General features: G+C 62.3%; 3 protein-coding genes across 5 annotated transcripts; 2 read left to right on the forward strand and 1 right to left on the reverse strand.

Moving 5' to 3' along the window:
• Positions 1-1111: 1111 nt before the first annotated feature.
• Positions 1112-7160, reverse strand: YKT6 (YKT6 v-SNARE homolog). Its single transcript, XM_062634299.1, has 8 exons — positions 7009-7160; positions 6770-6884; positions 4695-4777; positions 3979-4079; positions 3270-3374; positions 3127-3192; positions 2719-2820; positions 1112-1468 (listed from the first exon to the last, which is right to left on the reverse strand). The coding sequence occupies exons 2-8, from the start codon at positions 6871-6873 to the stop codon at positions 1433-1435; spliced, it is 597 nt and encodes a 198-aa protein (XP_062490283.1). The 5' UTR covers positions 6874-6884; positions 7009-7160; the 3' UTR covers positions 1112-1432.
• Positions 7161-7558: 398 nt separating this feature from the next.
• Positions 7559-13259, forward strand: GCK (glucokinase). Of its 3 annotated transcripts, none has more exons than XM_062634300.1 (10): positions 7559-8383; positions 10425-10587; positions 10708-10862; positions 11027-11146; positions 11231-11326; positions 11448-11547; positions 12111-12284; positions 12485-12659; positions 12750-12983; positions 13068-13259. In XM_062634300.1, the coding sequence occupies exons 1-10, from the start codon at positions 8339-8341 to the stop codon at positions 13210-13212; spliced, it is 1407 nt and encodes a 468-aa protein (XP_062490284.1). In that variant the 5' UTR covers positions 7559-8338; the 3' UTR covers positions 13213-13259. The 3 variants fall into 3 exon arrangements, with proteins under 3 accessions (XP_062490284.1, XP_062490285.1, XP_062490286.1); XM_062634301.1 differs by having other exon boundaries at positions 7564-8383; positions 12111-12294; positions 12504-12659; XM_062634302.1 differs by lacking the exons at positions 7559-8383; positions 10425-10587; positions 10708-10862; ... (1 more) ...; positions 11231-11326; positions 11448-11547 and having other exon boundaries at positions 12151-12284; positions 12504-12659.
• Positions 13260-15277: 2018 nt separating this feature from the next.
• On the forward strand, positions 15278-20547 carry POLD2 (DNA polymerase delta 2, accessory subunit). Its single transcript, XM_062634305.1, has 10 exons — positions 15278-15531; positions 17737-17858; positions 18464-18587; positions 18663-18777; positions 18995-19193; positions 19275-19355; positions 19692-19849; positions 19951-20078; positions 20163-20264; positions 20339-20547. Exons 1-10 carry the CDS (start codon positions 15312-15314, stop codon positions 20494-20496), a joined length of 1407 nt encoding a protein of 468 aa, XP_062490289.1. The 5' UTR covers positions 15278-15311; the 3' UTR covers positions 20497-20547.
• Positions 20548-20580: the final 33 nt, after the last annotated feature.

Raw genomic sequence — 20580 nt, forward strand, 5'->3', positions numbered from 1 at the left:
AGGAACAAGGAACAGGACAAGAGGAAACAGCCTCAAGCTGCACCAGGGCAGGTTTAGATGGAGCTGAGGAACAATTCTTTCCCCCAAAGGGTGCTCAGGCATTGAACAGGCTGCCCAGGGCAGGGCTGCAGTCACTGTCCCTGCAAGAAGAGAAGGTGCATGGAGACCTCAAAGCAGCTTCCAGTGTCTAAAGTGAGCCTATAGGGATGCTGGAGAGGGACTCTTCATTAGGGACTGTAGTGACAGGACAAGGGGTAATGGGTTCAAACTGAAACAGGGGAAGTTTAGATTGGATCTAAGGAAGAAGTTCTTTACTGTGAGGGTGGTGAAGCACTGGAATGGGTCGCCCAGGGAGGTTGTGAATGCTCCATCCCTGGCAGTGTTCAAGGCCAGGCTGGACAGAGCCTTGGGTGCCATGGTTTAGTGTGAGGTGTCCCTGCCCAGGGCAGGGTGGGGTGGAACTGGATGATCTTGGGGTCCTTTCCAACCCTAACTATCATTCTAAGTGTTCACACACCATGGAGACGAGGCCTCAGTGCCATGGGTTGGTGGTGGCCTCAGCAGTGCTGGGGTAAGGGTTGGACTGGATGAGCTTAAAGGGCTTTTCCAAGGTTGATTCCATGATTCCCACCCAGACAGAGCCAGAGCAGGGCAACAAGTGCCAAAGACAATTTTATCCTGCCTGGGCGCTGCGGGCAACAGCCCGGGAACGACAGCAACACTGACCACGAGACAACCTCAAGCAAAAGCTTTTCCTCCCCCTTCCACAGGAGGAAGAGGAGGCAGCGGGGGCTGCTGGAGCCCCCCGAGCTGATGGGAGTAGGGGCGGGAAGCAGGAGACTCCCCCCCCGCCCCGGCCCTGCTTCCCTCCCACCGGTGCAGGCACCGCAGCCCTGGGGCTGGTTTCACTGGGTCAAAGGGGGGGACACAGGCCCCCAGCCAGCGCAACAGGGGACAGCCCCCCCTCCATCCTGAGCCCCCCGGGGCAGCTGTCCCATCCCACACCACCACCAAAGGCACCCAGAGGCGACCCCCTCCCTGGGCACAGGCAATAATATCCCAGCAGCAAGCACCCCCCACCATGGGAAAGCGCTTCTGCTTTCCCCCCCTCCCCACCCCCCGGCTCACCCTTGGGACACAGAGACACAACCCCCCCCCCCGAGGTGCTGGGAAAGGCCATGGGGCAATGCGGAGGGGCCCTCAGCCGGTGCCCCATGGTCCCGGCTGCGCTCGGGATACGCAAGGGCCGGGGGGGCTCCCGTGCTCTCCCTTTGCCCCATGGGCACCGGCCCCATAGCAGCCCCTGGACATGGGGCCATAAAGTCACTTCAGTGCCGAGGGTGCCGCCAGCCCCGGCCTGGGCACGCGCTGCGGCTCCTGCCGAAGGGCAGCGCAGGGCTGGAGGTCCGGAGCAGGAGATGTGGGGTCTGTGTCACATGATGGCACAGCAGGAATTCTGCTTCCGGGCCTGGGAAAAGAAGGAAAAGCAGCAGTGAGGCTGCAGAGCCCCGTCCCGCCCGCACCGGCCCCCCAGGCAAGGAGCACTGCATCACCGGAGCCAGGATCAGCACCGGGAACCGCCGGAGCTGGGACCAGCACCAGCCACAGGGCACGGGATGTCTCAAGGAGTCCCACACCCACAGGGGATGTGATCCCTGCCCAGCATATACTCAGAACCATGGAAGCACAGAAGGGTTTGGGCTCAGGGGACCTTAAAGTTCATCCAGCTCCAACCCCTGCCATGGGCAGGGACCCCTTCCACTAGAGCAGCTTGCTCCAAGCCCCTGTGTCCAACCTGGCCTTGAACACTGCCAGGGATGGGGCAGCCACAGCTTCTCTGGGCACCCTGTGCCAGCGCCTCAGCACCCTCACATAAATCACTTCTTCCTTATCTCTAACCTGAACTTCCCCTGTTTCAGTCTGAACCCATCATCCCTTGTCCTATCCCTACAGTCCCTGATGAAGAGCCCCTCCCTCCAGCATCCTCAGCCTGGCTCCATACGGGAGCTGCTCCAGCCCCTGAGCGTCCTCGTGGCCTCCTCTAGACTTGCTCCACCAGCTCCATGTCCTCATGTTGGGGACCCCAGCACTGCACACAGGGCTGCAGGGGGGGCTCACAAGAGTAGAGGGGCAGGATCCCCTCCCTGAGCTGCTGCTCACGCTCTGGGGGTGCAGCCCAGCACACTGGGGGGTTCTGGGCTCAAGCGCACACTGAAGCCAGGCCATGGGGAGCTTCTCACCCAACGACCCCAAGTCCTTCCCCTCAGGCTGCTCTCAGATCACTTCTCCACCCAACCTGTGTCTGTGCCTGGGACTGCCCCTACCCAGGGGCAGCACCTTGCCTTGGCCTTGTTGAGCTCCATGAGGTTGGCACTGGGCACCTCTCAGCATGTCCAGATCCCTCTGGATCCCATCCGTTCCCTCCAGTGTGTCCCCTGCACCACACAGCTCGGTGTCAGCACAAACTCGCTGAGGGTACTCGATCCCAGTGTCCATGTCACTGACAAAGACGTTGAACAGGATTGGTCCCAACACCAACCCCTGAGGGACCCCACTTGTCACCAGTCTCCAGCTGGACACTGAGCCACTGACCACAACTCTCTGTGTGCGGCCACCCGGACAGTTCTTTTACACATCCTCTTCCGCAGGGATTTATCCCACCCCTCCCCAGCCCATCGCTGGTGCCTCAGGGACAGGGCGACCACCACCTGCACTCACAGTTTTGTAGAAGGCTTTGGACTGTGCCCCCAACACCTCTGATTTGGAGACCAAGTCATCCAGCTTCTCCCCTCGCTCCAGTAGTGACTCCATGGTGTTGTGCTGCCAAGGAAACTGGTGCTAATCCACGGCACCGGCCCCCAGGGCCTGACCCGCACTGAGCAGACTCGGGTACTGCTGCATCCCGGGATGAGCCTCCCTCTTCCCACAGCCCCGGCGAGGGAGGGAGCAACCCCAGCCCCAATAACAATGGGAAGGGAGGAGGGTGAGTGCCCTGGTGCTTGCACTGGGACACTGAGACAGGAGAAAAGAAAGGGGAATGAGCGAAGGGGACAGGAAGCACCCACAGGAATCTCTCTGGAGAAGCGAGAAGGCAGGATGGGACTGTGGCCTGGGGGTTCTCCTCACCAGGATGATCTTGGTCTCATCCAGCTCTGCCTGCACTTTGGTCATAGGGTCAGCATCACGGGGGTTCTGGGAGAGAAATAACAGGGACATCAGCACCCCTGGCACCCCATGGCTCCCCCCTCCCTGTGCCACGTGGGCTGTACCTGGTACTTGCTGAGGTGCCCATCCAGGGCCGCGTAGCTGATGGTTGCTGGGGATCCTGAGGGCCAGTCTGCTCTGCTGACCTGCCTGGAGAACTCATCCAGCACCTGCGGCACACGGACACGGGGGTCACTGCCATGGCCACCAGGAGGGGTTTTCTCCTCAAACCCAGGAGATCCCAGATGTCAGAAGCTCTTCCCTGCGAGGGTGCTGAGGCACTGGCACAGGTGCCCAGAGATATGGTGAATGCCCCATCCCTGGCAGTGTTCAGGGCCAGGTTGGACAAAGCCTTGGGTGACATGATCTAGTGCGAGGCATCCTTGCCCATGACAGAGGGTTGGGACTGGATGACCTTAAGGTCCCTTCCAACCCAAACTGCTCTATGATCCTATGATTTTTCTCCTCCTTGTTCCTCTTTGAAGGAGACAGAACCCAAGTTCCGCAGCAAACAGCAGTGCCCACGCCAGGGAGGGGTGGCTGTCCCCACTGCACCCTGTCACACATTAATCACTGGGCTTTGGCCCCACATAAACCCCACAGCAGACAGGGAGGACAGGGTGCTCATGAAGGGCTGAGTCCTGGTAGGCAAAGCCACGTTGTGCTACAGCTCAAGAGGCTTTGGGCTCAACTCGGCTCTGACAGCCCCCAACTGCTGAGTTGGTTGCTTGAGGAGGGAGGTCCCCAGCACAGCCCCATCAGCCCCACACTCACCTTGTCCAGCAAGGTGAAGCAAACCCGCGGGGGGTACTCGTTGTCTGCAATCACCACCCCGGCCAGGCCATCGTTCCGGACGTACACGTGGCAGAGGTACTCTGGGCACAGAACTCGCGTCAGCGGCAACCCCAGCACCCACCCGGCCCCGGCAGCTCATCCACCCCCAAACTGCTCTGAGAGGTTCCACCAGTGACTACAGCTCACGAGAAGAGCAGAAAGGGCTCAAAGGAGGCTCCAGATCAGTCCCCAGTGGTGCCCGGGGAGGTCAGGGCAGCCTGGCTGCACAGGGCAGGACATGGCACTGCCTGCCCAGGGGAGCAGGTCCTGCCAGGGCTGAACAAACAGCGGAGGAGAAGCACTTGGCCTGGTTTTAACAACACCGACGTGTCACCAGCCTGCAGTGTCATTAAGCTGATTCCAGCCCACACCCTGCATGTCCCAGAGGCCAGAGGATGAAGCCAGCACTTGTGGGGCAGAGCCCAAGGGTGAGGGGCAGGAGGAGGCTGTGTGGGGCCAGGGGACAGGCTGAAGGGTGGCTCCAAGGGGGCTGCTGGCTGTGGGGCAGGTCCCTGCTGCTCTCTCAAGGGAGGGCTGAGCTCAACAACCTCACCCCTTCGGTGCCACTCACCCGGGTGCCCTCTGAGGTCTCATCTCCCATCATAAGCAGAGGAGGAAGCAGCACTTGTGGCCGCGGGGCCCCGCGTTCCCCTCACCTTGCTCCTTGACAGAGGCTCTGCTGCCCAGCTCCGAGCGCTCCACGATCAGCTGGCTCGTGAAGGTCATGAATTCCTGCACGCTGGAAGCACAAAGCGGGACAAGGGCTGTCCCACACGGCCATATCCCCACCACAACATCTGGGAATGCAGCCTCCGGGGCGAAGAGGGCAGACCCTGTGTCCATACAGAGCTGCAGCCATCACCAAAGACCTCAGCTGCAGCCTGAGGCCCCGGTGCTGGGGCTAAACCTGGGTTTTGGTGATTTAGCAGGAACTAAACCACCACGGAGCCACAGACGTGCCCAAAGACAGCAGAGAGGCTGTGCCCTGCTCCCGGCGAGGAGCACTCCAGTCCCTTCTCCTGCATGAGTCCATACTCGCATCTGAGCCACAAACACACCACACACTTGGAGCCAAAGTCAGGTTTGCTCCCACACCCCCGGCTCTGGAGCTTCAAGTGATGCCAAGGAAACATCAACAGCCAGAGAGCCCAATGGCTCCCGCACTGTCAGCCCCACACAGGGGTCTGCCTCTCCCAGGTTACATCCTCCTTGGGGGGGAATGCATCAATCCCAGGCAGGACGCTATGGAATGAGACACTGGCTGCACTGGGACCCTGAACCACCACGTTTCTGGTGCTGCAGAGAGAAAACCAGCCCAAAGATTGCTTAAATCTGTTTCTGCCAAAGTTGGAGGAGCAACACGGCCACCTGGCCTGGGAGAGCTGCTGCAGCCACAGCCCCTGCTGCCACAGCTCCAGCATTTCACAGTATTCCTGGAGGAATCAGCCACTGGAAACTTTATTCCCTTGCAGACCATTCAGGAGGATTGCCCCAAACACAGCCTTGGGGAGCCTGGATGGAGCAGCCTGAGGAGAAGGCCTTGGGAGTGCTGGGTAACAAGAAGCTCTCCATGACCCGGCTTCAGTGAACGCTTGAGCCCAGAACCCCCCCGTGAGCTGGGCTGCACCCCCAGAGCGTGAGCAGCAGCTCAGGGAGGGGATCCTGCCCCTCTGCTGCATGAAAGGGAGACCTTAGAGCAGCGCCAGTGCCTAAAGGGGCTGCAGGAAAGCTGGAGAGGGGCTTGGGACAAGGGCCTGGAGGGACAGGCCAAGGGGAATGGCTTTAACCTGCCCGAGGGGAGACTGAGCTGAGCTCTTAGGCAGAAGCTCTTCCCTGTGAGGGTGCTGAGGCGCTGGCACAGGGTGCCCAGAGAAGCTGTGGCTGCCCCATCCCTGGCGGTGCTCAAGGCCAGGTTGAACACAGGGGCTTGGAGCAAACTGCTCCAGTGGAAGGGGTCCCTGCCCATGGCCAGAAGCAAAATCCCCAAAGGAATCTTCTCAGCATCTATAACACCGGGAGCCACAAGCATGAAGTAGTGAGGATTGTTCAGTGATTATTTCAGCCGCTGCACTCCAGCCTCAAGCGCCGGCACAGCCCCTTTATCCCTCTCACACATTTGGCTAAGCCAAGCATGGCTTTCAGCTGCTCTTAGTTTGGTATTTTCCCTTTATCCCTGCAATTGCAGAACCAGTCGCGCTGGAGGCTCCATGAGGACTTGGCAGGAACATGGCATGGAAAATGTGAGTCCTGTGGCCATTTCCTAAAGCCTTTAGCATCTGGAGCAGGGTGCTTAGAACCCACCTGCTCCACAGCAGAAACCTGCTTCATTTTACACATTTAGAGGCTTTTAGGAGCTGCTGGGAGAGCTCCATGAGCAACCTGGCGCTGCCGCAATGACCCCAGCAGGGTTTGAGGGCTGGGGAATGCTTTGGCTGAGCCCAAGCACGTAAATGAAAGGGCAGCGGAGGCGTGGGGCGCGCCCCGACGGCCTGACACAGAGCAGCCTCCTCCCAGCACCAGGGGGTTCCCACCGCTGGGCAGAGGCTCTGCGGCTCAAACCCGGCCTCCTGCTGCCGGCCACGGGCTGCTCCTGCGGCAAACGGAGCTGGAGGAGGGCTCGGGGGGGGCTCCAGCACCCTCAGACCGCGTACGCGGGGCCACAGCTCCCCTCCCGGAGCGCACCGGGGACCCTCTCCCTTCTCCCGGTGTCCCCCGGCGCTCCCGCACCCACCTGGACCGCTGGAAGAAGCTGAACGTGGACACGTCGTAGGCGGCCTTCAGCAGCCGCACCTTGGGATCGCCCCGGTACAGGACACTGAGGCTGTAGAGCCTCATAGCGGCGGCTCCTGCGCGGAGGGAGGGACGAGACCAGCGGTGAGACCCCCCCGGTCAGACCCACACCCCCCCCCCCGGTCCGATCCAACCCAACCCATCCGGTCCCGGTCCCCCCAGCTCCCCTTCATCCGGTACCGGCGGCTCTGAGGCGGTGGCCGGGAGCGGACCGAGCTCAACCCGGACGTGGAACCGCGGCTGCGGGAAGTGACGTCACGCGCAGGACCCTGCCACGGGGCTTCCTCCTCCCTGCGCGGGCGCCGGCTCCGCCCCGCCCTTCCCTCGGAATATTAACCAATGACAGCCCGTCTCACGACCTCAGGCCACGCCCATCACGTTGGACACGCCTCCGAGCTGAGTGACCAATCAGCGCCATACGTGTGCTGGGGGGGCGGGGCTTCTTTCGCAGGGCTGCCAGAGGGGGGCGCTGTACCGGGCGGGCGCTGGGATACCGGCGCCCCTTCGCCCCCTGTGGGGCAGCCCGGGCCCCCCGGCCCTGCAGTGACACCCCCAAACCCTCCGCCTTCCCCACAGCGCAGCCCAGTGTCTGCGGCTCCCCCCATCCTCCCCCCCCTCCGGAGGACCCCCCTTGGCCCTTCCCAGCTCCATGGGACGGGAGACGCTGCCACGGGTCAGCGCTGGGATGATTTGGGGTTCACCCGTGGTCAGGAGCATCCTATTGCTCATCGGGACCCCCACGAGCCTCACTGCCCCTTGGGCCCCCCTGTACTTGTCCGACGGCACCGATCCAGGGACAACGGGGGGGGCTCACCGTGTCCCCCTCCCCGAAAACCAGTGGCTGCCCGCATTCCGCCGTGGCACCCGGTGTGAATCCCGGCACCACCGGCGCTTTCCCATCCCGGAGGCGCAGAGCACTCCCCTCGCCCCTCGCCGGGCGGCCGTAACCTTTGCCATGCAGCCGCCGGCTCCTCCTGCCCGGCGCGGTCTCCATGGGAGCGCGCTGGGTTGCTAAGCCGTCCGGTGGAGTGCTTGCCACCGCGGGCAGCGCATCGAGCCGTTGATATGACAACTGGAGCGGGGACACGGGCGTGGTGCTCCGCATGACGGGGCCGAGCCTCGCCGCCGCACCGGGACTTTCCCGCCGGCCGGACAACCCCACCGGGGTGCGCTCCTGACCCAAACCCACCCGAAGGACCTCCCCGGTGGAAGGAAGCGAGTGCGGAGAGCGTGAGCGGTGCGGAGGATGCGGGGCGAGAGCGCTGAGCCCGCCGGGGCGCCGGGCCCCTCTCCCTGCCCCTGCGCTTGAGGGGCCGGAGGTCGGGGGGGAGCGGGACCCCCCTCCGTGGGTGCTGCAGAGGCGTCGGATGAGATAAAGCGGCGAAAGTGGAGCATCCTCCGGCGGTGCGAGGCACGGAGCAGCGCAGCGCCGGCAGCACGCCCGGCGGGACGGGGAACGGGGCTTGCTTCCCGGGCCAGGCGCTGCTGCTCGGCCCCCACGGCTGCCCCCATGCTGGATCACAGAGCCAGGATGGAGAGCGGCAGGAGGGAGAAGGTGAGGCCGCTGCCAGGGCAGTGCTGGGGGGAATGATGGGGAGATGGGGTGGGAGCACAAGGTGGAAGCGGATTTTCCCTGCACTTCCAGCCACCCCCATGGACATCTCCCACGGGCATTGGGGATGGAAGCAGAGGGAGGGGAAGACACCAGCCGCAGGCAGCCTGGAATCAGCCCCAGTGTGCTGTAAGCTGGGGGTCTGCCTTTTGGAACGCTGGATCTTGGCATGGCACAGGCCATGCCCAGTCCCCATGGCACCAAGAACTCGGGATGGAGCCTGGAGCGTCCCTGGTACCGCACCACTGCCTGGGATTCACACGTTGCTGCCAGCCAAGCAGCCACCGGATGAGATGGGGCCCGTCACTGTTGTCACCCAGGCAGATGGCACCCAGCTCTTCCCCAGCTAAACACCAGCTGGGAGAAGCTGCTCCTATCTCTTTTCCTGGATGGATTGAGCTCATGGGGCTGTGGGTAAGGACCGAGATGCTTCCCTGCTCTGGACAGGGACATCCAAGGGGACACCAAGGGGACCTGGCATGTACTGAGGGCTGGCAGCGTTGGACATCGCCAGGTATCGCAGCCTTTGGCCACGTGGATTTCAGCTTTATCCCCTTTGCGGGATGTGCCATAGCAAACAGTTCCCTTGAGAAGCTGAGAGCTCATTTTGGTTGCACGGGAAGAGCCAAATGCCACCAAGGAAGAGCCAAACCCATTGTGTTGGAGGCATGAGAAGGGATGAGCTGGCAGGAATAAAACTCGGAGCCTCGGGAGCAAACCTGGTGTTCGATGCCACAGGAGAGCTTCACAGTGGACACCTTCAGGCAAGGTGGTCAAAACCAGCTCCATGCTTTTCCTGGCAGGATTTTTCCAACCATCCTGGGCTGAACACGCTCCGAGTCACAGTGAACCTCACCACAGAGCTGCCCCTTCTGAGGGGGGGCGGTGGCATCCTCCATGGTGCAGCCGCATCTTCTGGCTTCTTATTTGGGGGTTCAGTGTTACTGGAGCCCCTGCACTAGCCTGGACGAGGCAGGATGGCTGGAGAGGTGCTTATGTGCTGGAATCCCACCAGGATAGACTGGGTGCTTTCAGGGCGAGGAGATACTTGGGACAAGCCACAGTCTGGGGGTGCTGGAGGCCGAGGGATGGCGTCTGGGGCCAGTCCATGAGGCAGGTTCACTTAGTGGGGGTCAGGCCGTGGATGCTGTGCCAACACCGGGATGCTCCGAACCACATCCCAAAGGCTTGGGCAGAGCCTCCCAGCCTGAAACACAGTGGGAAACGGCCACAGGCTCCAGGAAAACATCCGTCTGCTGGTGACAATGCAAGCGGGAGTGCTCTGAGCTTGCCCGGAACACGGTGACTAATGAGCCCTCTAATGCCACCAAGCAGCGAGCGCTGCTCCCCACGGCTCCATCTGACAGCCCCGGGCTGCTGCCCCGAGCATGGGCTGTGCCTAATGGAGGCTGCTGCTGCAGGAAGGGTAAATACGGGTCCTGCCATGCACTCCCCTTGAGAGGGCCCTGAGAGCATTCCCAATATCCTGCCTGTGGTCCTGCTCCCTGTTCACAGCAGGTTTGATAGGCTGGAAAAGATACCTGCAGCTCCCCGGGAATACAGGGGAAGGGATGCTCCCGGCTCCCGGCAGACCGAGCATCCCACTGGCATCCCCATCATGACACAGAGGAGTCCCACATCCTCAGTGCAAGCTGCTGAGCTCCTAAATGGCATCTCTGGAAGCGCTCCTTGCTGGGAAAGACCCTGGGATTTGGTGGGATGGGATGTCCAAGGTCACGTGTCCTGATGTTGTCTTCAATGCAACCATCCTTCAGCCAAAGGATCCAGAGCCAGTGGTGGTTTGTGCCAGTCCTGCGGGTTCTCCAGCACGTCCATCAGGGTAGCAGGGGTGGGATGAGGTGTTTCAGGGTGTCTGATGGGGAAAACCAGGGCCAGGGGGAGGAAATGTGGGTTAGTTATTTCACTTCAGGCCACCAGTGTCCCATACCCCCTGGCCCCAGCTGATGCCGCCCATTCCACGCAGGTGGAGCAGATCCTGTCAGAGTTCCGGCTGAAGGAGGAGGACCTGAAGAAGGTGATGTACCGGATGCAGAAGGAGATGGACCGAGGGCTGAAGCTGGAGACGCACGAGGAAGCCTCTGTCAAAATGCTGCCCACCTACGTCCGCTCCACACCCGAGGGCTCAGGTATGGTGCTGCAGGTGCTCCTGGTTGGTCCTTTGCTGTGTCCCATCCTCCCAGAGCTCACCAGGCTCAGTGTGAATCCCCCCTGAGCCGGTCACCCCTTGTCCCCCCCCGGCTCTGCAGAGGTTGGAGATTTCCTGTCACTAGACCTTGGAGGCACCAATTTCCGTGTGATGCTGGTGAAGGTGGGCGAGGGGGAGGAAGGGCAGTGGAAGGTGAAGACGAAGCACCAGATGTATTCCATCCCAGAGGATGCCATGACGGGAACAGCCGAGATGGTGAGCAGGTTACACAGGGCACCCCATCCCCTCCACGCTGTCCTTGTCACTGTGCTGGGCTCGCTGTGCCACCGGTACGTCCCTCATCCCTCCAGAACAGGAGGTGGCCACACTCGGGGGAGCTGTGGTGGGGATGGTGGCAGTGAGCACCTCTTCTCTTCCAGCTCTTCGACTACATCTCCGAGTGTATCTCCGACTTCCTGGACAAGCACCAGATGAAGCACAAAAAGCTGCCGCTGGGCTTCACCTTCTCCTTCCCTGTGCGGCACGAGGACATCGACAAGGTGAGGGGGTGGCTGAGCAGGACGAGGGTTTGGGGGTCTCCAAGCTGCACCCACAGCTCCATTTCAGTCTTACCCTTGCTCCAGGGCATCCTCCTGAACTGGACCAAGGGCTTCAAAGCCTCCGGCGCAGAAGGGAACAACGTGGTCGGGCTCCTGAGAGATGCCATCAAACGCCGCGGGGTGAGATGATGGCAGGGTTTGTGCCAGCAGGGAGACCCCAGCATTCCCAGCTGGAGCCCGGTGTGTTTCACCCCAGACCCTGTTGTGGGACAGCCCCTGAGGGTGCTTCTCCCCTCTGCAGGACTTCGAGATGGACGTGGTGGCGATGGTGAATGACACGGTGGCCACGATGATCTCCTGCTACTACGAAGATCACCGGTGCGAGGTTGGGATGATTGTGGGTAAGATGCCCCTTCCCACAGGGACCGCGGCAGGGAGGGGGCGACCCTTCCCATGGCCCCTGCTGTGGGCAGGAGCTTGTCCTTTGGAAGGACACAGTGAGGACGGGGGGGGTGGCAGCAGGGGACACTGCATGGCATCGCCTGGCCCCAGTGATGGGGTACAAAGGGGTTGGTCACCTCAAGGGGTCCATCCCCAAGGTCTCACCCCATGGGTAGGGACCCAGTGAAGGGGGATGGTCTGAGCCCTCAGCACCTCCCAGCTCCACAGCAAGCACGCGGCCATCTGGGATCTGGCACCTTCCCCTCGGCCTGGGTAAACACAGCGCTGCGGCGCTGGGCTGTTTATCAGCTCCTCGGAGGCACGGCTGCCCTCACTGCACCGCGGCACCGGCACCCACCGGGGACAAGGCCCAGAGAGGAGTGGGAGGGTTGAGCTTCCCCGAGCACAGGGGGATGGGGACGGCGCCAGCTGCCCCATGGAGCTGCTTATATGGGAGGAATGCGGGTGTTGGAGGGTGCTGGTGGGTGCTGGTGTCCCCACCATCCCTGATTCCCGCTGGCAGGAACGGGCTGTAACGCCTGTTACATGGAGGAGATGCAGAACGTGGAGCTGGTGGAGGGCGACGAGGGCCGGATGTGTGTCAACACGGAGTGGGGAGCCTTCGGCGCCTCGGGGGAGCTGGACGAGTTCCTGCTGGAGTACGACCGCGTGGTGGATGAGACCTCACTTAACCCCGGTCAGCAACTGTAAGGAATAGGACAGATCCCATTCCTCTGGGTGTCCCCCATCCCTGGTGCCCGCCCTGCTCCTTCCCCAGGCCCTGGGCTCGGCTGATGCCGGAGCAACTCATCACAGGCACTCCTGAAGCTGGGTCCTTCATGCTGGCAAAGGGGGGGTGCGCCAAGGGACATTGTCCCCCACATCCCACCCTGACAGCCTGTGACCCCCTTCCCAGCTATGAGAAGATCATCGGGGGGAAGTACATGGGGGAGATCGTGCGGTTGGTGCTGCTGAAGCTGGTGGATGAGAACCTGCTCTTCAACGGGGAAGCCTCTGAGAAGCTCAAGACCCGCGGGACCTTCGAGACCCGCTTCATGTCCCAGATCGAGAGGTATGGCAAGGGGCAGCCCCCCCAAACCAGCCCCACACGGGGTCCCAGCAGCTCCCCCTCCCTTGGGTGACCCCTCCGTCCCCGCCGCAGCGACTCAGATGACCGCAAGCAGATCTACAACATCCTGACCTCCTTCGAGCTGCTGCCCTCGAGGACGGACTGCGACATCGTGCGCATGGTGTGCGAGAGCGTGTCCACGCGCGCGGCACAGATGTGCTCGGCCGGGCTGGCCGGGGTCATCAACCGCATGCGGGAGAGCCGCAGCCAGGACACCCTCAAGATCACCGTCGGTGTCGACGGCTCCGTCTACAAGCTCCATCCCAGGTGAGGATTCCCGGGAGCCTCCCTCCCGCCGCCGTCCCCTTCCTTGTCCTGCCTTTGATCCCGTGGTTTTCCCTGCTCCGGCAGCTTCAAGGACCGGTTCCATGCCACGGTGCGGCAGCTGACGCCCGGCTGCGACATCACCTTCATCCAGTCGGAGGAGGGCAGCGGGCGCGGGGCCGCGCTCATCTCCGCCGTCGCCTGCAAGATGGCCTGCATGATGGGGCAGTGAGAGAGGACTCGGGCAGCAGCAGCATGAGGATGATGATGATGATGATGATGATGATGATGATGATGATGATGATGGAGGGGGTGGGAGGCCGCTGGTCCCGCTCACAGCTCTGCGTGGAGCACACACGGACGCGGGATTTGCCACTGGTGGAGGCAGCTCCCCAATAAACGGGGTTTGCATGGACTTCTCCTCCGGGGCTGCTTCAGCTCCTCGTCTCCCCTACCATGGGGCTGCCCCACACGTGTGGGGATACTGAAGGTCCTCTTGTGCCTTCCCAGCCCCCTGCGTCCTCCCCCAGCTCTGGGGAGACCCCCCCAGGTGGCTTGGCTGGGAGACAAGGAGATGGTTGAGGGCACTGGGGGGCATTTGGGATGGAGAACAGGGGCCCCCAAGGTGCAGAGACCAACTGGGGTGCACCAGAGCTGTGCCAGAGGCACTGAGTTTTGGGGATCCCCCCCACATTAAAGACGGGGGGGGGGGGCACCCAAACACCCCCTTGCAGCACTGACCCCACCAAGGGCTAAATCCCACCCCCAGCCCCCCAAAACCCAGCAGGTCCCAGCCCACCCCACACAGAGGGGCACACAGGTGACCCCCAGCGATGGGGCACCCCTTGGGGTCCCTCTGAGCACCCCCATCCATCCCTCTGCAGTGTCCCCGGGGAGGGATCAGCTCCGCACCCCCAGAGCCCTCCTGGTGTCCCCAGGGCGCTGCCATGTCCCCAGTGCAGGGAGGGGCACCCCCTCCTGGGGGCACGGGACCCCCAAGTGCCTCTCATGCACCCCCATGGCGATGGGGCCCTCTGGATCCCGGTACCCCCCCCCCCCCGCGGCCCTCGCGTTCCCATGGTAACGCCTCCAGCGGTTGCCACGGCGACCCCGCTGCCTTGACGCAACTTCCGCTCCGCGGCTACGCCACTTCCGCCGGTGGCGCCGCCGTTCGCGCCTTTTCCCTTTCCCCACCCCCCACAACCCCCTCATGGCGGGTCCGTGATACCGGGACCGCGACCTCTGACCCCTGACCTCTGACCCGTACGTGACCTGGGCTCCGGGGAACGTGAGAACAGGGGTACCGGGGGGGGGGCTCTGTGGGGTCCTGGTGCTTGAGAGGGCTCGGGGGAGGTCCCGGTGCCGGGGGGATGGTTGGGGGTTCCAGGGCAGAGTTTGGGGGGTCCGGGGTTGTTTTGGGGGGGTCCGGGGTTGTTTGGGGGGGTCCGGGGTTGTTTCGGGGGGTCCGGGGCTGTTTAGGGGGGTCCGGGGTGGTTTTGGGGGGGGGCGGGGTTGTTTGGGGGGGTCCGGGGTTGTTTTGGGGGATCCGGGGCTGTTTAGGGGGGTCCGGGGTTGTTTTGGGGGGGGGTCCGGGGTTGTCTGGGGGGGTCCGGGGTTGTTTTGGGGGATCCGGGGCAGTGTTTGGGGGGGTCTGGGTTTGTTTTAGGGGGTCCGGGTTTTTTTGCGGGGTCCTGGGTTGTTTTGGGGGATCCGGGACAGTGTTGGGGGGTGTCCGGGGTTGTTTCGGGAGTCCGGGACACTGTTTGGGGGTCCTAGGTTGTTCTGGGGTGTCCGGAGCAGTGTTTTGGTGGGGGCGGGGTTGTTTTGTGGGTCCAGGGCAGTGTTTTGGGGGGCCCAGGGTTGTTTTTGGGGTCCGGGGCCGTGTTTTGGGGATCTGGGGTTGTTTTGGGAGGTCCAAAGCAGTGTTTTGGAGGGTCCGAGGTTGTTTGGGGGATCCAGGGTTGTTTCAGGGGGTCCAAAGCAGTGTTTGGGGGGGTCCTGGGTTGTTTTTGGGGTCCAAAGCAGTGTTTTGGAGGGTCCGGGGTTGTTTGGGGGGTCCGGGGTTGTTTCAGGGGGTCCAAAGCAGTGTTTGGGGGGGTCCTGGGTTATTTTTGGGGTCCAAAGCAGTATTTTGGAGGGTCTGGTGGTTGTTTGGGGGATCCGGGGTTGTTTCAGGGGGTCCAAAGCAGTGTTTCGGGGGGTCCGGGGCTGTTTTGGGGGTCCAGGGCAGTATTTTTGCGGGGCGCGCGACGTGTTTTGGGGTCCGGAAAGGTGCCTGTATCCTGAGTGTTCCCGTTCTCTTTCCCAGTCCCTGCCCCCCCAGCACCCACCATGTTCTCGGAGCGGGCGGCCCCCACGGCGCAGGGGCTGCTGAGCCCCCCCTCGGCCGAGCCCCCCAAGTTCGCGCGGGTGCCGCTGTCGGAGTACACGGATCAGTCGCAGAACTTCCGCCTGGGCGAGCGCAGCTTCGGGCACCAGTACGCTCACATCTACGCCGTGCGCCTGGCCCGCATGCGGCCCATCCTGCAGGAGCGCGCGCGGAGCAAGTGGGGTGAGTGGAGAAACCCCGTCTGTGGGGCAGGAGGACAGAGCCCCACAGCCAGGGCACTGGGAGCTTCGTAGAATCAGACTGGGTTGGGCTGGAAGGGACCTTAAAGCTCACCCAGCTCCAACCCCTGCCACGGGCAGGGACCCCTTCCACTGGAGCAGCTTGCTCCAAGCCCCTGTGTCCAACCTGGCCTTGAGCACTGCCAGGGATGGGGCAGCCACAGCTTCTCTGGGCACCCTGTGCCAGCGCCTCAGCACCTTCACAGGGAAGAGCTTCTGCCTAAGAGCTCAGCTCAGTCTCCCCTCGGGCAGGTTAAAGCCATTCCCCTTGGCCTGTCCCTCCATCCCTTGTCCCAGGCCCCTCTCCAGCTTTCCTGCAGCCCCTTTAGGCACTGGAGCTGCTCTCAGGTCTCCCCTTCAGGAGCCTTCTCTTCTCCAGGCTGCCCCAGCCCAGCTCTCTCAGCCTGGCTCCAGAGCAGAGCTGCTCCAGCCCTCGCAGCAGCTCTGTGGCCTCCTCTGGCCTCCCTCCAACAGCTCCATGTTCCTCTTGTGCTGCTGCCCCAGAGCTGGATCAGGGCTGGGGGGGGCATCTCCCTAGAGCTCAGCAGAGGGGCAGGATCCCCTCCCTCAGCTGCTGCTCACACTCTGCCGTTGCAGCCCAGCACACGGGGAGGTTCTGGTCTGAAGCACTCACTGAAGCCAGGCCATGGGGAGCTTCTCATCCAACACCCCCAAGTCCTTCTCCTCAGCCTGCTCCATCCAGTCGCCCCCAGCCTGGGCTTGTGCTGGGGACAGGACCCTGCCCATGGCCTTGTTGAAGTCCATGGTGTTCACATGGTCCCAATTCCCCAGGTCCCTCAGGCTCACACAGCCCCTCTGGTTTCCTCACCTTACACACACGTTTGAGGGTCGAATACCCCACACGTGTTCCTGGGAATGTTTTCCCTGCTAGGCAGTGTTCCAGCATTCCTGAAACCACGGCTCCTCTGGCGTGGTAAAGCCCATGATTGAATTCCACCTTCCTGGCCCAGCCGAGTTCTCGGTTTTGCCCTTCTAAGGAGCTTTTTGGGCTGGCCGCTTGTTTTCCTTCCTCTCCCCAGCCCCTGGGCTGTGTGGAGCTGAGGCTGCGCCGCTTCCACAGAGCTGGATTGGGCTGCGGTGACGGGAACCAGCGGTTTCCTAAAGCTCCACGTGTGGAGTCATGGGATGGGATTTCTGGGTCTGTGTCTGCAGAGTGCAGCCCCCTCCCCCTGAGCTGGGGGGGAGAGCCAAGAATAAGAAACCAACCCCGGATTGTTTTTCCTGACGCCGAGTGTTTGCATTCCTGGGATGGATGAACTTGTGTTTCCAGCTCTGCTGAGCCCCGGCTGCCTGTGAGCCCAGCAGGGCCCTTCCCATGGACGGGAGTCACATTCAGCAGGCGCGTGATGAGCAAAGGGAGAGGTTTTGGGGGGGTAAATGTCACCCCCCCGGCACATAGCAAGGCTGGAGGAGCCGGCACAGAGCGGGATCTGGCAGTGTTGTTCTGGGAGAGGAGAGCGGCAGCGCCTGGCAGCCAGTCCTGCTCGCTGCAGGGTGGAGGTGGAGGCATGGATGGAGGCATGGATGGGCTTCACGGGCTGGTTTAAACAGCAGGAGATAAAAGTCCTACAGACACGTACAGGATGGGGCTCAGCTTGTGGTGGGGGAGATGTGGGTTCTGCCTGCAGAGGTGATGGAGTGCTGGGGCTGTGCTGCTGAGGCACAGATTGGTTCCTGGCCTGGTTTCCTCTGGGGATCCCATTTGTGCCTTTCCTGCCACTGCCTTCACATTAGGATCTCCCCAAATGTTGCTGGCTGTGATGGAGATCGTGGGTGGAGGATCCGTTCCTGACAGGGGGAAATGATCTCTCCTGCCTGTTCAACCCAAGTGGGATGTTTGTGTCATCTCCTGGTGGAGAGCAGCAGCACCAGCCCTGCATGCCCAGGGGCAAGAGCACCAGCTGTGTGCCCAGCACACCAGTCCCCATTCCATGCTCCCTCCTTTCCTGGGAATTGCTGGGCATGGCCCAGCTTCCCCTCCACCAGTGCTGCCTCTTGGTTGTGCTCTGCTGGCCCCATCTGGCCCACACGTGTGAGCTGAGCTCTGTGCCTTGAGGATGAGTGGGAGCCTTCCCCCCGTTCCCTCACTGCCTCACGTCGCGTGCCTGAGCCCCGGTTCTCTCCGCAGGGGATGACATTGCACTGAGGAAGCTCTGCGAGCTGCAGGCAGGAGAGAAGTGCTGCGTGGTGGGGACGCTCTTCAAGGCCATGCAGCTGCAGCCCTCCATCCTGCAGGAGATCAGCGAGGAGGTAAGGAGGGAACATTCCTCCTTCTCCTCCGGAGAATGTGCCAACACACACCAGGACCTCAGCCGCCTTCCCGTCGCTTCCCTCATGCTTGCTGTGGCCCAGCAAGTGGGAGCTGCCAGGGCTTCAACCTGGGGAGCTGATGGATAATAATCTCTGTGCCCACCCCATCACTCTTAGTGCCACCCCTTGCTGCCAGCTTGGCATTGCTTTTCCTGCCCTTGGAGTATTTGGATCCAGTGGGATTAGCAGAGCAACCCCCTTTTCCCTGTTCTGGAGGGTGAGGATGTGGGGGGTGTCCAGGGAAGCTTTTCCATCCTCGGGGCCGGCTCATGGGGAGCACATTGGGAAGTTTGAAGCCCGAGAGTTGGGATATGCAGGGTGGTGACTGCAAACACATTTCCAGATGTGAGCCATTGCTCCATGTCCCAGTTCCTCTTCTCCCAGGCTTTGCTGGGCACTGTGGGAATCGTTAGGTGAAAGCAGCCCCTCTGAGTGCTGGAGCAGCACCAGGGCTGGTTTCCATGAGCAGAGTTTGGCTGGGATGTGGAAGGGCTCTTTGCCATCGCTGAGGCTGTCACAGCTTCCCCTGTGTGTGTCTCCCCCAGTACAACCTGGTGCCACAGCCACCCCTGCCCAAGTACATTGACCCCTCCGACGAGCTGATCCTGGAGGATGAGCTGCAGCGGATCAAGCTGGAAGGAGCTGTCGACGTGCAGAAGCTGGTGACAGGTAGGGGACAACAGACCCTCACTGGCAGCCACCTCGGGGCCCGGGCTAGGGGTGACCATCCACTCTGTGCCATAGGGACCATCTTGGCTGTGTACGGCTACGAGCAGGACAACGGGAAGTTCCTGGTGGAGGATCACTGCTTCGCCAGCCTGCCCCCAGCGCTGCCCCGTAACGGGCCCAGCTCCGACCGGTGAGCGCAGGGACAGGAGGGGCTGGCACTGTGTCCCCGCTGTCCCCTGGGCCTGATGGAGTAGGAGCCTTGTGCCAAGAGACCACGTATGGGGGCTCATGATCCTACTCCAGCTCTCTGAAGCACCCCATTGCAGGCAGGGTGGGTGCAGGCAGGGCTGGGTGCGGGCAGGGCTGGGTGTACTCAGGGATCACAGGTGCTGCCTGTACTCGTGCAGGTTCGTGCTGCTGGCATCGGGGCTGGGGCTGGGCAGTGGCAGTGGTGAGTCCCTGCTGAGCACCCAACTGCTGCTGGATGTGGTCACGGGGCAGTTGGGTGCTGAGGGCCAGCAGAGCTGCGCTGCACACATCTCCCGTGTCATCCTGGCTGGGAACATGCTGAGCCAGAACACCCAGAGCCGGGACACCCTCAACAAGGTACAATGGGGACAGGTGCTGGGCAGGGAGGGACCAGCGAGGGGACAGGGTCCTTTCCTCACTGTCTCTCCCCCGACCCAGGCCAAGTACTTGACCAAGAAGACGCAGGCAGCAAGTGTGGAATCCATGAAGATGCTGGATGAGATCCTGCTGCAGCTTTGTGTGAGCATGTGGAGCAGGATGGGGCTGGCCAGGGAATCAGGACCTGCTGGGGGAGGGTGCCTGGCTCCCAAAACAGGGAATGGTGCTCTGCCAGCAGCCCAGGGGCTCAGGGGGCCCCCTTCCCCAGCCACACGTTCCCTTTGAGCAGTCCATGTGGTGCCGAACGGGAAAGCAGCGCCCGGCCCGGATCCCGGCATCTGGTCTGTGTGGTGAAGCCAAGAGAGGCTTCCTGTGGGATGCAGCAGGAGCCAAATGGGGGAGCAGGGCAGAGCCGGCAGCAGCTCCAGCTGCTCCCAGCCCCTTCAGAGTTTGGTTTATCCCTGTCGATCCCCACAGAGCTCAGTGCCTGTGGACGTGATGCCCGGTGAGTTTGACCCCACCAACTACATGCTGCCGCAGCAGCCGCTGCACCACTGCATGCTGCCCCTCTCCAGCGCCTACGCCACGCTGCGCCTGGTCACCAACCCCTACCAGGCCGATGTGGACGGCGTCAGGTAAAACCTCCTGTGCCAGCCTGCGAGCAGCTCTGGGATCGTGGGCTGAGTCGTGGCAGGTACAGCCGGGTGAACCTCCCCTTTCTACCTCCAAAATGCAGGTTTTTGGGGACATCGGGTCAAAACGTCAGTGACATCTTCAAGTACAGCAGCATGGACGACTACCTGGAAATCCTGGAATGGACGCTGCTGGCAGGACACATCAGCCCCACAGCGCCGGACACGCTGGGTGAGGCAAGGGCTGCTGGCAGCTGAGCCGGGCAGGTGTTGCTGTGAGGGTGCAAGTTAACCCCCTGCTTTCCATCCCTCCCAGGCTGCTACCCCTTCTACAACTTGGACCCGTTCATCATCACCGAGTGCCCACACGTCTACTTCTGTGGCAACGCTCCCCGCTTCCAGTCCAAGCTGCTCACAGGTGAGTCCAGCGCCTGCAGCACCCTCAACCCTGTGCCAGGGTGTGAGTGGGGGCTCATCCGCCTGTGTCTGCAGGGGAGAAAGGGCAGCAGGTCCTGCTGGTGACAGTGCCCACCTTCAGCACCACGCAGACCGCCTGCCTCATCAACCTGCGCGATCTCAGCTGCCAGCCCATCTCCTTCTCTGGCTTTGGGGCTGAGGACGATGATGGGGACATGGACGTCAAGCACTGACGGAGCAGGCATGGACTCAATAAACCCCTCAGAGCATACCAGCGCCTACCACCTTTGTGTCATTCCCGGCTGTCCTCCTGGGAG

Source organism: Pezoporus occidentalis, unplaced genomic scaffold, assembly GCF_034315485.1.
Source record: "Pezoporus occidentalis ecotype Australia unplaced genomic scaffold, CSIRO_AGI_Poc_V1 ctg420, whole genome shotgun sequence".
Taxonomy (NCBI): Eukaryota; Metazoa; Chordata; class Aves; order Psittaciformes; family Psittacidae; genus Pezoporus; species Pezoporus occidentalis.

What these genes read in the sequence shown, in the direction of transcription:
- YKT6 (XM_062634299.1), bottom strand. Translation starts at nt 6,873, where the DNA reads ATGAGGCTCTACAGCCTCAGTGTCCTGTACCGGGGCGATCCCAAGGTG. An exon ending in AGCCTCTGTCAAGGAGCAAG is followed by an intron (nt 4,080 to 4,694) that starts GTGAGGGGAACG and finishes TTCTGTGCCCAG; the next exon opens with AGTACCTCTGCCACGTGTAC. An exon ending in ATGAGACCAAGATCATCCTG is followed by an intron (nt 2,821 to 3,126) that starts GTGAGGAGAACC and finishes TTTCCTTGGCAG; the next exon opens with CACAACACCATGGAGTCACT.
- GCK (XM_062634300.1), top strand. Translation starts at nt 8,339, where the DNA reads ATGCTGGATCACAGAGCCAGGATGGAGAGCGGCAGGAGGGAGAAG. An exon ending in TGACGGGAACAGCCGAGATG is followed by an intron (nt 10,863 to 11,026) that starts GTGAGCAGGTTA and finishes CTTCTCTTCCAG; the next exon opens with CTCTTCGACTACATCTCCGA. An exon ending in GTCTACAAGCTCCATCCCAG is followed by an intron (nt 12,984 to 13,067) that starts GTGAGGATTCCC and finishes CTGCTCCGGCAG; the next exon opens with CTTCAAGGACCGGTTCCATG.
- POLD2 (XM_062634305.1), top strand. Translation starts at nt 15,312, where the DNA reads ATGTTCTCGGAGCGGGCGGCCCCCACGGCGCAGGGGCTGCTGAGCCCC. An exon ending in GCGCGCGCGGAGCAAGTGGG is followed by an intron (nt 15,532 to 17,736) that starts GTGAGTGGAGAA and finishes TTCTCTCCGCAG; the next exon opens with GGGATGACATTGCACTGAGG. An exon ending in CACAGCGCCGGACACGCTGG is followed by an intron (nt 20,079 to 20,162) that starts GTGAGGCAAGGG and finishes CATCCCTCCCAG; the next exon opens with GCTGCTACCCCTTCTACAAC.